The sequence below is a fragment of the Gossypium hirsutum genome, chromosome D11, assembly GCF_007990345.1.
Source record: "Gossypium hirsutum isolate 1008001.06 chromosome D11, Gossypium_hirsutum_v2.1, whole genome shotgun sequence".
Classification (NCBI taxonomy): Eukaryota; Viridiplantae; Streptophyta; class Magnoliopsida; order Malvales; family Malvaceae; genus Gossypium; species Gossypium hirsutum.
This window is the reverse complement of record NC_053447.1, coordinates 12972238-12984951: the sequence shown is the minus strand read 5'-3', so window position 1 is coordinate 12984951 and position 12714 is coordinate 12972238. Positions and strand designations below refer to the sequence as shown.

The following is a 12714-nucleotide window of genomic DNA, read 5'->3' as shown; positions in this document are numbered from 1 at the left end:
GGGCAGGTGCACGAGAAGGGAAAAAACAGAGGCTGCGACTTCCCTAACCCTATCTTTAGGCAGGCTCTTACACTACTTACGTCGTTTCAATTTGGCCCGTTTTATTTTTTAAGAGTTGGATCCAACTTATTACCACATAATCATACATTTTTTTTTATTTTTATTTTAATATCATTTATGTCCATTTGAAATTTGTGATTATCCTTGTATTCATATTATCATCAAAATTTGAATTTAGGTCTCTCTTTCATATTTTGTCTTTTTAGATTCACAATGCCATAATCAAATATTTATTATATCAAATGCCAGATAGCAAACAAAGGGAAGAAAGCATCTACACTATAATGAACAAGAAAAAAAAAAAGAGATGGTAGGTAGGCATGCTACATTGGCCTGGGTGTTGGGTGGTCAACTTAGCAAACAAGCACGCACATAACGGGGACGGTACGAGGCAAAGCTACCTGGAATTGACGGATATAAAACAGAGAGGGCTGGAAGTGTTTATTCTGTTCACACTTAAAACAACACATGGATAAGGCAAAGACTGATCTGTGTCGGTGTTGCAATGCACTCTCATATAGATGTTGTTAGAATTTCGTTGGAGTTAAAGAAAGGCGTTGCCAAGTAATTTACTGAAATTTCGAAAATTCACCCAAATTTAATACATGCAATTTCCTTTTCCGAAATATTATTCAAGGGTGATTCAATTTTAATAATAATAAAACAATAATAAGTTTCATTTAAAATCAGTTGACGCATCCTAAGCAGGACGAGGTACGATTTTGGGCGAATGATGCTAAAAATAAGCAGGCACATGCTGATACAGAAATAACTATAGTAATGTCATTGAAGTTGGGAAAGAAAAAGAAATGATAATGATGATAGCGGGCGGAGAAGTAATTGATGGATGGCGTGCTCCTCACCTAATACACAAACACTAGGCTGACCTTCCTAATCCTCTACAACAGTTTTGAAGTGGCCTACCAGATGATGAGCATGAAACACAACACATGATGAACGCAAAGGAAAACAAACAAACATATTAATAATATGCATGTGTTAATAGTTCTCACCTACTTTGCCACCTAGCTACTATATTTATGACGGCATAATGATGTATATTTTGCCAGAGCAAAAATCTCATCCTTCAAATATAGCTAAACTTAAATATGAAACAAACAATGCATAGAGAAATCCTGCCAAAACTCGACGGTATCAAATAAGCACCCAAAAACGTTCCAATCAAAAATTAGTGGTACAATTTTCTTCCCCAGTGTTCATATCACTTGGGACCGACGGGTGTTCTCCTTGGCCTTAACATGATAGATTATTTGAGGCAATCACCTTTTAAGTTATGCAACATTAATTGGGATTATCATCAAATAGTTCATAAACTAAGACACAACTCACCTCTGAAGCCAAAACCTGCCTCAATCCAAATAAATAATGCAATACTAATTAGCCAAATTAGAACGGAGTTATACCATCTCCAAGTTGATTAAAAAATTCAAATCCTATGGATTACCTCGTCTGCAATTATTATAGCTTTACTGTGTAGCAATCAACTCATTAGAGTCTATATAATGAGATCTGCTTGAGGAAACATCTAACTCGAAACCATGGAAAATGGAAAAGATCTAAAATCAAAGTTACCTCCAGTGACTTTTTTCTCTGCCTAAAATGGTGGAAGGATAGGACAACACTGAATCGAGAATATAAAGATATCTAGCATTGCATTGACATATAATATAGCCAACCTTTTTGACTATTGTAATCCGGCTTGTTGCCACCGTCGTTTTCTTCTTCAGCGAAGCAAATTGCATTTCCACCACCGGAACCAAATACAGCTCTCGAGGCTCGAGCCATTAGGGAAAAAAAGAGAGAATTAAAGCTCAAATGGAAATTTTATTGAGTTTGGAAGAGAGAAGAGGGAGTGTTAGGGTTTGTGAAGGAGAGAGGTGGAGCAGAGGGTAGGAAAATTAGGGACATATTTTGGTGCATGGATCGGAGTTGGGGTTGGCTGATCTGATAGTGGAAATGTAAATGTTTCAGTATTGAAGAGAGAAAATAGAAATCCATAGAGGGTAAACAGAAAATGTAACGAAACTTATTTTGCTCTCAACATTGGCGCCTGCTCTATCGGTCTTTTGAGATTATTGTAAATTTAACATTTATTTATATCTACTATAGATTGAAACAATTCTGGTGCTCAGTCGTCGAAGCTAAATTACGGGTGCTGTTTGATGGCGTCTTGATAGCGTGGAATAAGTGAACTCGAAGAATCATAGTAGAGAGTGATAATTTGAAAGTGATCTGAGAGTCAAATCGATGGTTTTGGACTCACACCGTTGAGACACAACAATGAAAAGTCCAATTTCAGCATAGATACAGAAATGCAAACCTCACGACCGATTTTATACGCAAATATGGTTTCAGCATTAACCATGAATTGAAGCAACTCAACCAACCGCAGGATGAAATTGAGAGAGGTGATCGACTTAAAAATGTTTTATTGTAATCATCCTACCTGCCTAATTTGTTCTAAAAAATCATCCCAAGATTTTTGATACATTGACACTTGTATAAGATTTGGTTAGAATTTCAGTATAGATCGGGATGATCAAAATGCCATACCTTAACATTCACTATAAATTTGTTATCTTGCTTGCCTGTCCACTAAAATGACAGAATTGACCCAACTCTGCTAAAAAAAAAAAAACCATTTAAATGTACATGTGGCCAAAAGCTGGGGTGATAGTGGATAACCATTCCATTCTATGGTATAGTTAAGGTTAACAATGGTTTTTTCTTTTCCTATTGAATATAATTTAAATTGCAATTAGCCTTCCATTAAGTTGTTGTCTTTGGATTCGTTGTGTTCTTGGGATGATCTTCAAGACTTCCTTTGTTCTAATTTTTGGCGTATCATTACCCGTTTGTTTAATATATGATTACCTTTGCTTCCCCTTATGGTGCTTTTTTTTTTCATTTTCTTTGATTTGTGATAGCTTCATCTAAAGTTTAAGTGTTGTGGGTTAAGGTTTTGTTTGATAAGCTAAATGTTAGAGTTGTGTAATCCGGATCATTGTTAAAGAAATATAGTAGTAAAATAAAGGGATTTGTGTAGAACTTAAGGACAAGGATTATGCGGCACCATAGAACTACATTTCTTCTACTTGACATTGATTAGAATAAGGTTTTTTTAACTTTTAAATAGATGTAGTCGAAACTCCTATTGTATCATTCAGTTTTCAACATTGTGGTTTTTTCCAAAAGAATTTTTACGTAAAATCTGTGTGTTTTGTTTTGCGATCGTTCTAGATATTACTATTATCGACGTTTATTGTAACAATAAATTCATTTAAAGTTTAAAAAATGAAAAAAGAAAAATATTTTTTATTGGTCTGCTTTGTAAAAAAAATAAAAAAAATAAAGTAATTTGATTCCGTTTATTTGGAATAGTTGAAAATAAATTGTATAATTTAAATTATTGATTCCTCTATTAAAATGTTCTTTATACCAGATTCAAATATAACTAAAACTACACACAATTACCTTAAGAACTACTATTATCAATTTGTTTGAACAAATGAAACTTGCTTTCCTAGTTACCCAAGAAAGTGCTTCATGACTCTCATTAGGCCAAAACAAGTTTTGTATCATCTCCCTTAAAGTGTGTATGTGCTCGATTTAAGCTTCTAGTTAATAGGAATATGCTTCTCTTTGATTATTTTTCCTATCAATTTGTCTTTTGCCCAAATGACACACAAGGAGACTCCTAGTTGGGTAACCATCTCTAGAGTGAAGCGAGTTAGCAACAATTTACGAACCATTCTGTTATCATGGTGGAAATTCCCATTGATGATGCACCATGATTTAGACTACGATATTTTGATTAGGAGGACTCAAGAGGTGAGTGTGTTTCTCATGCTCCAACCAAGAAAAAATATTATGAGTTAGTTGTCATTTCTCTTGGTGGTACAAGCACTTCATTATATTCTTGTAGCCTAGGTCACTCTCATATCAAGTTTGTCATTTTGGTATTACTTATTAGCTTTGAAGTTGCTCTAATCATTGTTACGGGATTCTAATTGACACCTTTGAATAAGAGTTTGTGTAACACCCTTTACGCGACCCGATCATCGGATCTAAGCTACAGGATGTTACATTCGTTGCCGAAGCAACTATAATAAATTCTAATACACTTCAAACATTACAACATGCTTACTTGTAAAAAACACATTTCAATATGACATAAAATCATTTCCGGGTCTTATATGATATTGCGAAAACTCTTTTACTAACTTGAGGTTAGTTAAGGGCTTAATTGAAAAGTTTTCAAATTTACGAGATGGCGTCGCGACATTACCAATCAATGAGTTACGTCGCGACTTCAGAGATCTTTACATCGTAACGCCACTCACTATCGATCTATGTCACAACAATGCCCTTGTTTTGACAAAAATCACATTAATACTTATTTAATGCTTCCTATTGAACATGTTTTTACATCCATATCAACCTTTCAAATTCAATCAACATCAACCTCAACCAATTTATCAATGCACAACATCATGTCAAATCAAATTTATAATACTTTTACACTTATTGATTACATGAAACTTAATCATTCCAAGTCATGCTCCAACATTAACATACCAAAATATCACATTTTGCAAGTTTTGACATATAAGGCTTAAATAAGCTTGAAATCATAAGTTCAAATGCATTTAGCATGATCAAGACTAAGAATCAATTCCAATACCTTAGCTCCATACCCTTGAACTTCGTTTTGAATTTTGGATGACAATTTCTACTCAACATAAACTCAAATTTGTTGAAGTTGATGTAAAGCTAAGAGAAGAAGCATAATAGGTCAAGAATTGGCAAGATTTTCTATTAACTTTGAAGAACTAGTTGTCATTAGTCCAAGGTAAATGAGAAATCGAGATGCTTCTTTGGTTCAATTTAAGTTCATGCACTTTCCCTTCCTATTCATATTTACTAATCATTAGTGAGAAAATGATTTGTCCTGCATAAAAAGATAAGGTGAAAGAGGATCACATTGTCTTAAGCCTCTTCGAGAATAAAAACTACTTCAAAAGATCCCATTCAATAGAATTTGGTAACCACGGAAAAAACACACATCATAATTAAGTCAACGTAGGTAACCTCAATGCTTCACGGTTATAAAATTGCATGCAAAAAATTCCAACTCAATTTATTATAGGCTTTGTTCATATTGGATGTAGAGCCTCTAAATTGCCTTTACCCATTGTCTTCCTTTTAATTTGCTGACCAACTCTGATCCTAAGATGATATTGTGATGGTTTTGTTTCCCTTTATTTTAATTGTTTCATTTTAGTGTTTCACAATAATTTAAACTTTATTATTTATTATTTATTTATTGTTAATTTAATTAATTAGATATAATAATAATCAACTTAGTTTAAGATAAAGAATAAATAAATAAAATTAAATCTTTATATAACACTCAAATAAAGAAGTTACACTATACTAAAATTAGTTAAAAAAAAAAAGAATTCTACTAAAATTAATCAAGTTGTTTGCCAATATCTTGGCAATAAATTTATACACAGCATACTCTGGTGGACGATAATTACTCACCTCTTCGGAACTTTTTCCTCTTGGGGATAAGGACTAAAAAGTCTTATCCAACATCGTACCCATATAGAGGAAATTTAGCCATGAATCTATCAGCTGTGTTCTAACTGCCTCTCAATTCTGTTTAAACATAAATACAATTATAGAGCAACATATCTTTGTTTTACCTTTTATTTATTATTAGTAACTGTAAATTCCTAGTGGTCTAGTAATGGAGTAAGAAACTTACAGACTTTCCCGCAGACACGAGCCCACAAAATCGCGAGGGATAGCTGTACCTAACAAATAAGACATCATCCTACGCATAGGATTGGAGTACGTACTTACTTTCCACCAAAATCAACGGCCAACACCCCATTCCTTCAATCAATCACAGTCTCAGTCCCGAAAACGTGAACTAAGCTCCAAAGCTACATACACTCCTCCCTCTGAAACAGCCGCAAACCGCCCAAAAAATGAACCAAAAATCCTAATTTTTATTTCTTCTTTAACTCCTGTTTCTTGTTACGAAGCATCAAATCCTTGCCGATTTGAATCTATGTATTGTGTTTTTCTCGAGAACGATTAAGAGTGGGCAAGCAAATACCACTTTCCTTTTCTTTTGCGAGTTTCGTCCTTTTTTTTTGTCGGTTGATGAAGAATTGTCACCGATGGCAGAGGATTCTCATCCTCTCTTTGCTATCTTTCTCTGTATTCGCTCCAATCGTGTTGGTCTCTCAGAGACTTAAAACCCTCACTTCCTTTGGTAATTTTTTTTTCCAAATCTCTAGATTATTGTGCTCAACTGTTTGTAGTGAAAATTCGAATTATTTTGCCGTCAATGGAGTAGTTGATCAGACAAGAAAGCCAAATGAGCATTACTTAGCAGTTTTTTTTTTTGTATTTTAGGTTACAGAAAGATTTGTATAAATATCAAGCTAAGTTGAATTGCCGAATCGAATGTAACTTCATTCAAAAAAAAAAGGACAACTTTTATATTTTAAGTTTTGGCCTGTCGTGATTTGGTTTCTTTTTTTTTTTCTTTAAAAAAATCAGATGTTGATTGATCTTGTTTTGTTTGCATTTGTGATACTGTAACGGCAGGCGGGAAGGAATTTGCGGAGGACTTGCCTAGTGTTGTATGGATCTCTCTTCCTTGGATCTGTTGTGTTTTATTTTTGGGGGATAAATTTCTAATGGGCTTCTGCTTTATTTGATGCAGAATTATATGCGAGATGTTTTAAGACTAAATTCCATTGAACAGGTAGCTTTAAGATTTATGGATTTATTTTATTTTTCTTTGACCATTTTATCTTCAAGTGTTTTTGACAGTTTATCGGATGTTTGTTCGTTTGTTAATAGGAAGCTGCTGAAGGACTAAAAGGTCCAAAACTAGTTGTTTTCAACGACAAAGATATTAGTTCTGTAGTTAGACGCAGTTCTTATGAAGATCGTGATTCAGATCAATTCAGGAATGCACAAGATGATTCTAAATTATTAGAAGCAAACGGTTAGTATTACGTGGGAGCATGTAGTGTCTTTTGTCATTGAATTTTAGCTTATTGAGTTGATTGCGACTCTGAGGTGCTACACTTTCTAATTTTAGAAACCAATGGGAATGGAAAAGACGAGCATCAAATTCAGCAGACTATCATACAGATGAACTCTAGAGAAAAGGTGTGTATGAATCTGAAATATTTTGAGATGCTACATATTTGAATGTAAGTTTAGACTATTGATGGTTGCAGTGATGGGGTATGGAATGGTTGTTTTCCAGAATGGTCAGAGCAATAGTGAGTCAAGTTAGTTTGTTATTTTTGTAACATATAGTTGCCACTAACTTATTTGCTGCAGGGGCAATTCAATCAAGAAAAAGGTAGAGATGATCAGCGTTTGCAGTCTCCATTCAAGGTTGTGGATGAGAAGGTAAAGCAAATGAGAGATCAGCTCATTACAGCAAAAGCATACCTAAGTTTTGAACCACCAGGTAGTAACTCTCGCTTGATGAAAGAGTTACGAGCTCGAATCAGAGAGTTGGAACGAGTCGTTGGTGAAGTCAGCAGGGATTCAGATTTGCCCATGAGGTAAAGAACCGGACACTACATATATATATTTCTGCTTTTGATAATAATTTTACCAAAGCATTTTTTATTCAATAATGAACTTGAGTTCTCGACTACTCTTAAGTAAATAAGTTAGATTTGGGTTGAACTGCTTCCACGAAATAAAATTGAAGGGCAGTTAAATTTTCAGTGCTTCACAGAAAATGAGGTCTATGGAGCTTTCTTTGGCTAAAGCAAGTCGTGTATTCCCTGACTGCTCTGCGATGGCTACAAAACTTCGTGCCATGGCTTATAATGCTGAAGAACAGGTTCAGGTAGTGAGGAATCAAGAGTCACATCTCCTCCAACTTGCTGGAAGGACTACCCCTAAAGGCTTTCACTGCCTCTCTATGCGGCTAACAGCTGAATATTTTTGGCTTCGACCTGAGGAAAGGCAGTTCCCTAACCAACAAAATCTGAATGATCCTGACCTTTATCACTATGCAGTATTGTCAGACAATGTTCTGGCTGCTTCTGTCGTTGTTAACTCCACAATTTCCTCTGCTAAGGTAAACTGCTTTCATCCATTTTACATTCTTTGTTGTTATTAAATTTCAATCTCAGCTTATGTTACGATGTTAAACACTCTTTTGCTTATTGAAAGTGTTTGCCATTACAAAGAATCACATAACAAAATTGTGTATTAGTTCTTGTATGTGTTCTCTATGGTTTTACATTCCTGGACAGTAATTTATGCACTTATTATTCATAAATGATAACAATGGCTCGAATTTCTGTGGCTTAAGCTTTCCAAAGTTGCCATGGTGTTCATTTACCTTTGCTTCTTTACCATAAGCTTATCCCTATACTACCATCAGATAAATTCCTCTTCAATAAGATAATACTCCTGCTATTTTTCTTTATTTATTTTGATGAGTTACATGCAGTCAGTTCAGGATTGAACCTACGATTTTACCTGTTAGTGGATATAATATCCCTGATAATTAATATTGGTTATGCAGGAGCCTGAGAAAATTGTTTTTCATGTGGTGACCGATTCTCTCAATCTCCCAGCAATTTCAATGTGGTTTTTATTAAATCCTCCTGGCAAAGCTACAATTCATGTTCAGAGCATAGAAAATTTTGATTGGTTATCCACTAAGTATAATTCGACATTGAATGAACAGAAGTCCTATGATCCAAGATATTCTTCTGCCCTTAACCATCTTCGGTTCTATCTGCCTGACATCTTTCCAGCACTGAATAAGATTGTGCTTTTCGATCATGATGTGGTAGTGCAAAGAGATTTAACTGAAATTTGGAGCATTGACATGAAAGGGAAAGTAAATGGTGCAGTGGAGACCTGTCTGGAAAGTGAAGCCTCATTTCGTTCGATACAAATGTTTATGAACTTTTCAGACCCATTTTTGGCAAGGAGGTTTAATGCAAATGTTTGCACATGGGCATTTGGTATGAATTTATTTGATCTACATGAATGGAGAAGGAAAAACTTAACCATGCTCTATCGAAATTACTTGCAACTGGTACGGGATTATAATTTCTTTGTATTTGTATTTGTATTTGCTTTTTGCCAACATTCTATGCTTGTGAATTTGTTTTGATTCTATAGATCTCTGAAGCCTGCACATTAATTCCTTGAAAAGCTGGTTAATGTTATCAGGTGCTTTAGGTTATCTTTGTCAAGCGGAAGTGCTTTAAATTTTCCCTAAAGTCAATCAGTCTAAATTTCAATATAGATTTTCCTGCCCTTTGTCCTTTATTCCCCGCACCTTTAGGGGGGAGAAGGGGGGGGGTTTCTCTGTCTAAAGCACTAGCTCTGTGTTAGTGTGACCTGTGAATGATATATGCAAACCAACATCTGTACCAGTTTATTAGACTTTTCCAACCCTAAAAATCCATAGCAGCGTTTAGGTATATTCATACTAGGTAGTGATTTCTATTTGAAGTGTTTTGCAGACTATATATCTCCTCCTAAAATGATCTATGGCACATTATTTTCTTCCTGTTCTTTTTTGTCAATTCAAAGTTCTGGAAATAATTTTTTATGAATGTGAAACTTGTACCCTTTAAATCATGAGTTTTATACCAATTGTTTGCTTCCAGAGATGTCCATATAAATTAATTAATTGACATCATCGCATTTTCTTTCAAATGCTGTTTTGTTCTGGTCCGAGGAATCTATCAAAATTCTGATTCAAAAAGCTTACCATCTTGTGTTCTAGTCTGAGGTTTATGAACTATTGCATGCTGTTCGTCTTGTGTTTTTGACAGGGGCTTAAGAGGTCATTGTGGAAGGGAGGAAGCTTGCCCATAGGTTGGATTACCTTCTACAACCAGACTGTGGCTTTAGAAAAGAGATGGCATACCCTTGGGCTAGGTTATAACTCAGATGTTCCACCGGGTGATATCGAGAATGCAGCAGTTATACACTACGATGGAGTCATGAAACCCTGGTTGGAAACAGGAATCGCTAAATACAAGGGCTATTGGAGCAAACATTTGCTGTATGACCACCCTTACTTACAACAGTGCAATATCCACGAGTGATTGAAGTTGACATTATATAAGTGGAATTCTTTGATTCATACCATTACCAGTTGCATCTCTCGGAAACTGCCCCTATTCATCTGATTCAACACTTTCGTGTAATTTTCCAAATCGAGATTTCCCTTTAGGTCCCGGCTATAATCTCTCTTTTAAGGGATAAAGTCTATTTATGGGAAATATATAACCAAAAGGAAACAAGTTTCAGCAGAGATGGTTGCTGCATTGCAAGTATTCATTTGTACATTACTGATATCACATTTCCACTAGGTTGAATTTCTTAGATTCTTGGAATGTTAGAGGAGCGTATATGAACTTTTATTATGGGATGCCATTGTTGCTAGAATTTTCAATTTCAGCTACGGGATGCCGGTAGGTTCCGAGGATGTATCTTTTATACGAATTCATTATTTTATCAACAGATCAAAAGATTATGTCTCTTCCTTTCTTTACTTTTTTAATGTTGTTTCTCTCATGCCCATAATTGTTTTTTCCTTTTCTTTTCAGATAATGATACTCTTTAGAAAACCAAGTGAATAATTTTTTGTCAGCAAAACGAAAATAAAAGGTCAAAAATATCTTTGTAAATAAAACGAAGGGTAACATTGACTCTGTATGCGGGCGTATGGTTGACACGTGGGTGAAAATGGTTGGGTTTACGTGGATAGGGGGATATCTCTAAATCCCTAAAACTTTTTACGTTGTTAATGAAATAAAAGTGATAGCCATTGGAAATCCAACTGCCCCTGAGTATTAAGATCTTATTTGTTCTCTCTTTCTCCCAACTGAAAGGAAAATGGCAACCATATCTACTACCACCTTCACCTCATCAATCACCCCTGCACTCAAGCCATCAGCAAGGGTTGCATCCCCAGTCGCCATTGGTAAGTATATATAAAATTAAAAGTTTATTTGCATTTTCAGTTTTTCATCTCAGCTGCAAATTTTTGTTTCCAGGGTTTCCTGCAATTGCAAAGAAGGGGAAAGTGATGTGCTCCATGGAGAAGAAGGGTTCAGGGAAGGAGAATGGGTCAACCATGGGCATGAGAGCATCATTATTGGCAGCAGCAGCAGCAGCCTGTGCAGCAACGGTGTCAAGCCCCTCAGCCATGGGTCTGGTGGACGAGAGAATGTCCACAGAAGGGACCGGACTTCCCTTTGGTTTGAGCAACAACCTTCTTGGGTGGATACTGTTTGGTGTATTCGGCTTGATTTGGGCACTTTATTTTGTTTACACTCCTCCCTTGATGAGGATGATGATTCTGGATTGTCGCTCTAAGCCAACCTTTTTTTTTTTTTTATCATTTTGGTGTATGTTGTTCATTGCAATTTGAAAATATCATGTTCAAAGGGAATAGGTAGAAAAATCAAAAGAGTTTGGCTTTCCTAATTTCTGTCTTGCATTGCCCACCAAGTATTATATACATTCTTTTTTTTTCATTTGGTCAATATAGGAGAGAATAAGAGGCTCAATCAATGGCATGTTTCATCCATTGGTGCTTTTGCTTTTTAGCTACCAATAGGCTGAGGCAATAGAAAGAAGATTTGGATTCTCTTCCTATAAATTAATAGAATGGAATGGAATCTCTGTCTCTTCGAATGGTGCCTCAATTTTAGACGTGTAAATACTAAAAACCACTATTCTAGTTCCACTGTTGCACCACATTTTGGTTTTTCTTTTTCCTTCCCCACCGAATATTAATCTTTAATTTATGTCTTAAAATCAACCCCATGCATGTACAAATTGGTTCATTTCGATTCAAGTATCGGAGGTTGCTGACAATCAACATTGTTGTTGATATGACCCAGAGCAGCTATTAATTCATCAAATCCAACAAGTGAAGCTTTTTATATAGGTTGGAGATGTTTATAGTTTCCTAAAATCGCACCACAAAGTATCATCTCATTTTACTATCTGGTCTAAAATTTTGGAAGTCAAATTTTTATATATATTTTACATATTTTGAAATATAATCTCTAATTATATTTTTATTTTTAGAAATTTAATCCCTTTACTCTTTGGATTTAAAAAATTTAAATGTAGTTATTAACATTATTAGATTTTTTCTATTAACTTTGTTAGTGTGACATCCAAACTAAAAAAATGTTACTCAATGGGTAGTTATGTAACAAAAAAAATTGACATTTGTATTTGACTTGGATTTAACATAGAACTTTAATCAATATTTCAATCAAAATATATTTAGACCAACTAATGCCATTAAACAAGTTGAAATACTAAATTATGTCAACATTTAAAGTATAGAGATTAAATTTCAAATTTGAGCATAGTATAAGGACTAAAATTAAAAATTAATCATTGTTGTATAATTTCAAAAAAGTAAAAAGATTATGTATCTGGCCATCTATACATCAACATTTTGATCATAATAAAGCATTTAAACTAAAAATGTCATTAGTAACAAATTATGTAAAAAAATTTCAAATTTCAACATAAGAATTAAAACTAAAATTTGACCATTATTAAATGGTCTAAAAAAGA

General features: G+C 34.6%; 1 protein-coding gene and 1 pseudogene across 2 annotated transcripts; both read left to right on the top strand.

Moving 5' to 3' along the window:
- The first annotated feature begins 5878 nt into the window (after nt 1-5878).
- Nucleotides 5879-10649, top strand: LOC107924306 (probable galacturonosyltransferase 6). 2 transcript variants are annotated; one of them, XM_041106108.1, is made up of 10 exons: nt 6229-6370; nt 6514-6566; nt 6709-6743; nt 6827-6868; nt 6967-7114; nt 7211-7281; nt 7459-7688; nt 7858-8215; nt 8669-9190; nt 9939-10649. In XM_041106108.1, the coding sequence occupies exons 4-10, from the start codon at nt 6833-6835 to the stop codon at nt 10212-10214; spliced, it is 1641 nt and encodes a 546-aa protein (XP_040962042.1). In that variant the 5' UTR covers nt 6229-6370; nt 6514-6566; nt 6709-6743; nt 6827-6832; the 3' UTR covers nt 10215-10649. The 2 variants fall into 2 exon arrangements, with proteins under 2 accessions (XP_016710163.1, XP_040962042.1); XM_016854674.2 differs by lacking the exon at nt 6514-6566 and having other exon boundaries at nt 5879-6370.
- A 270-nt stretch (nt 10650-10919) lies between these two features.
- On the top strand, nt 10920-11601 carry LOC107924308 (photosystem II reaction center W protein, chloroplastic-like; annotated as a pseudogene).
- Nucleotides 11602-12714: the final 1113 nt, after the last annotated feature.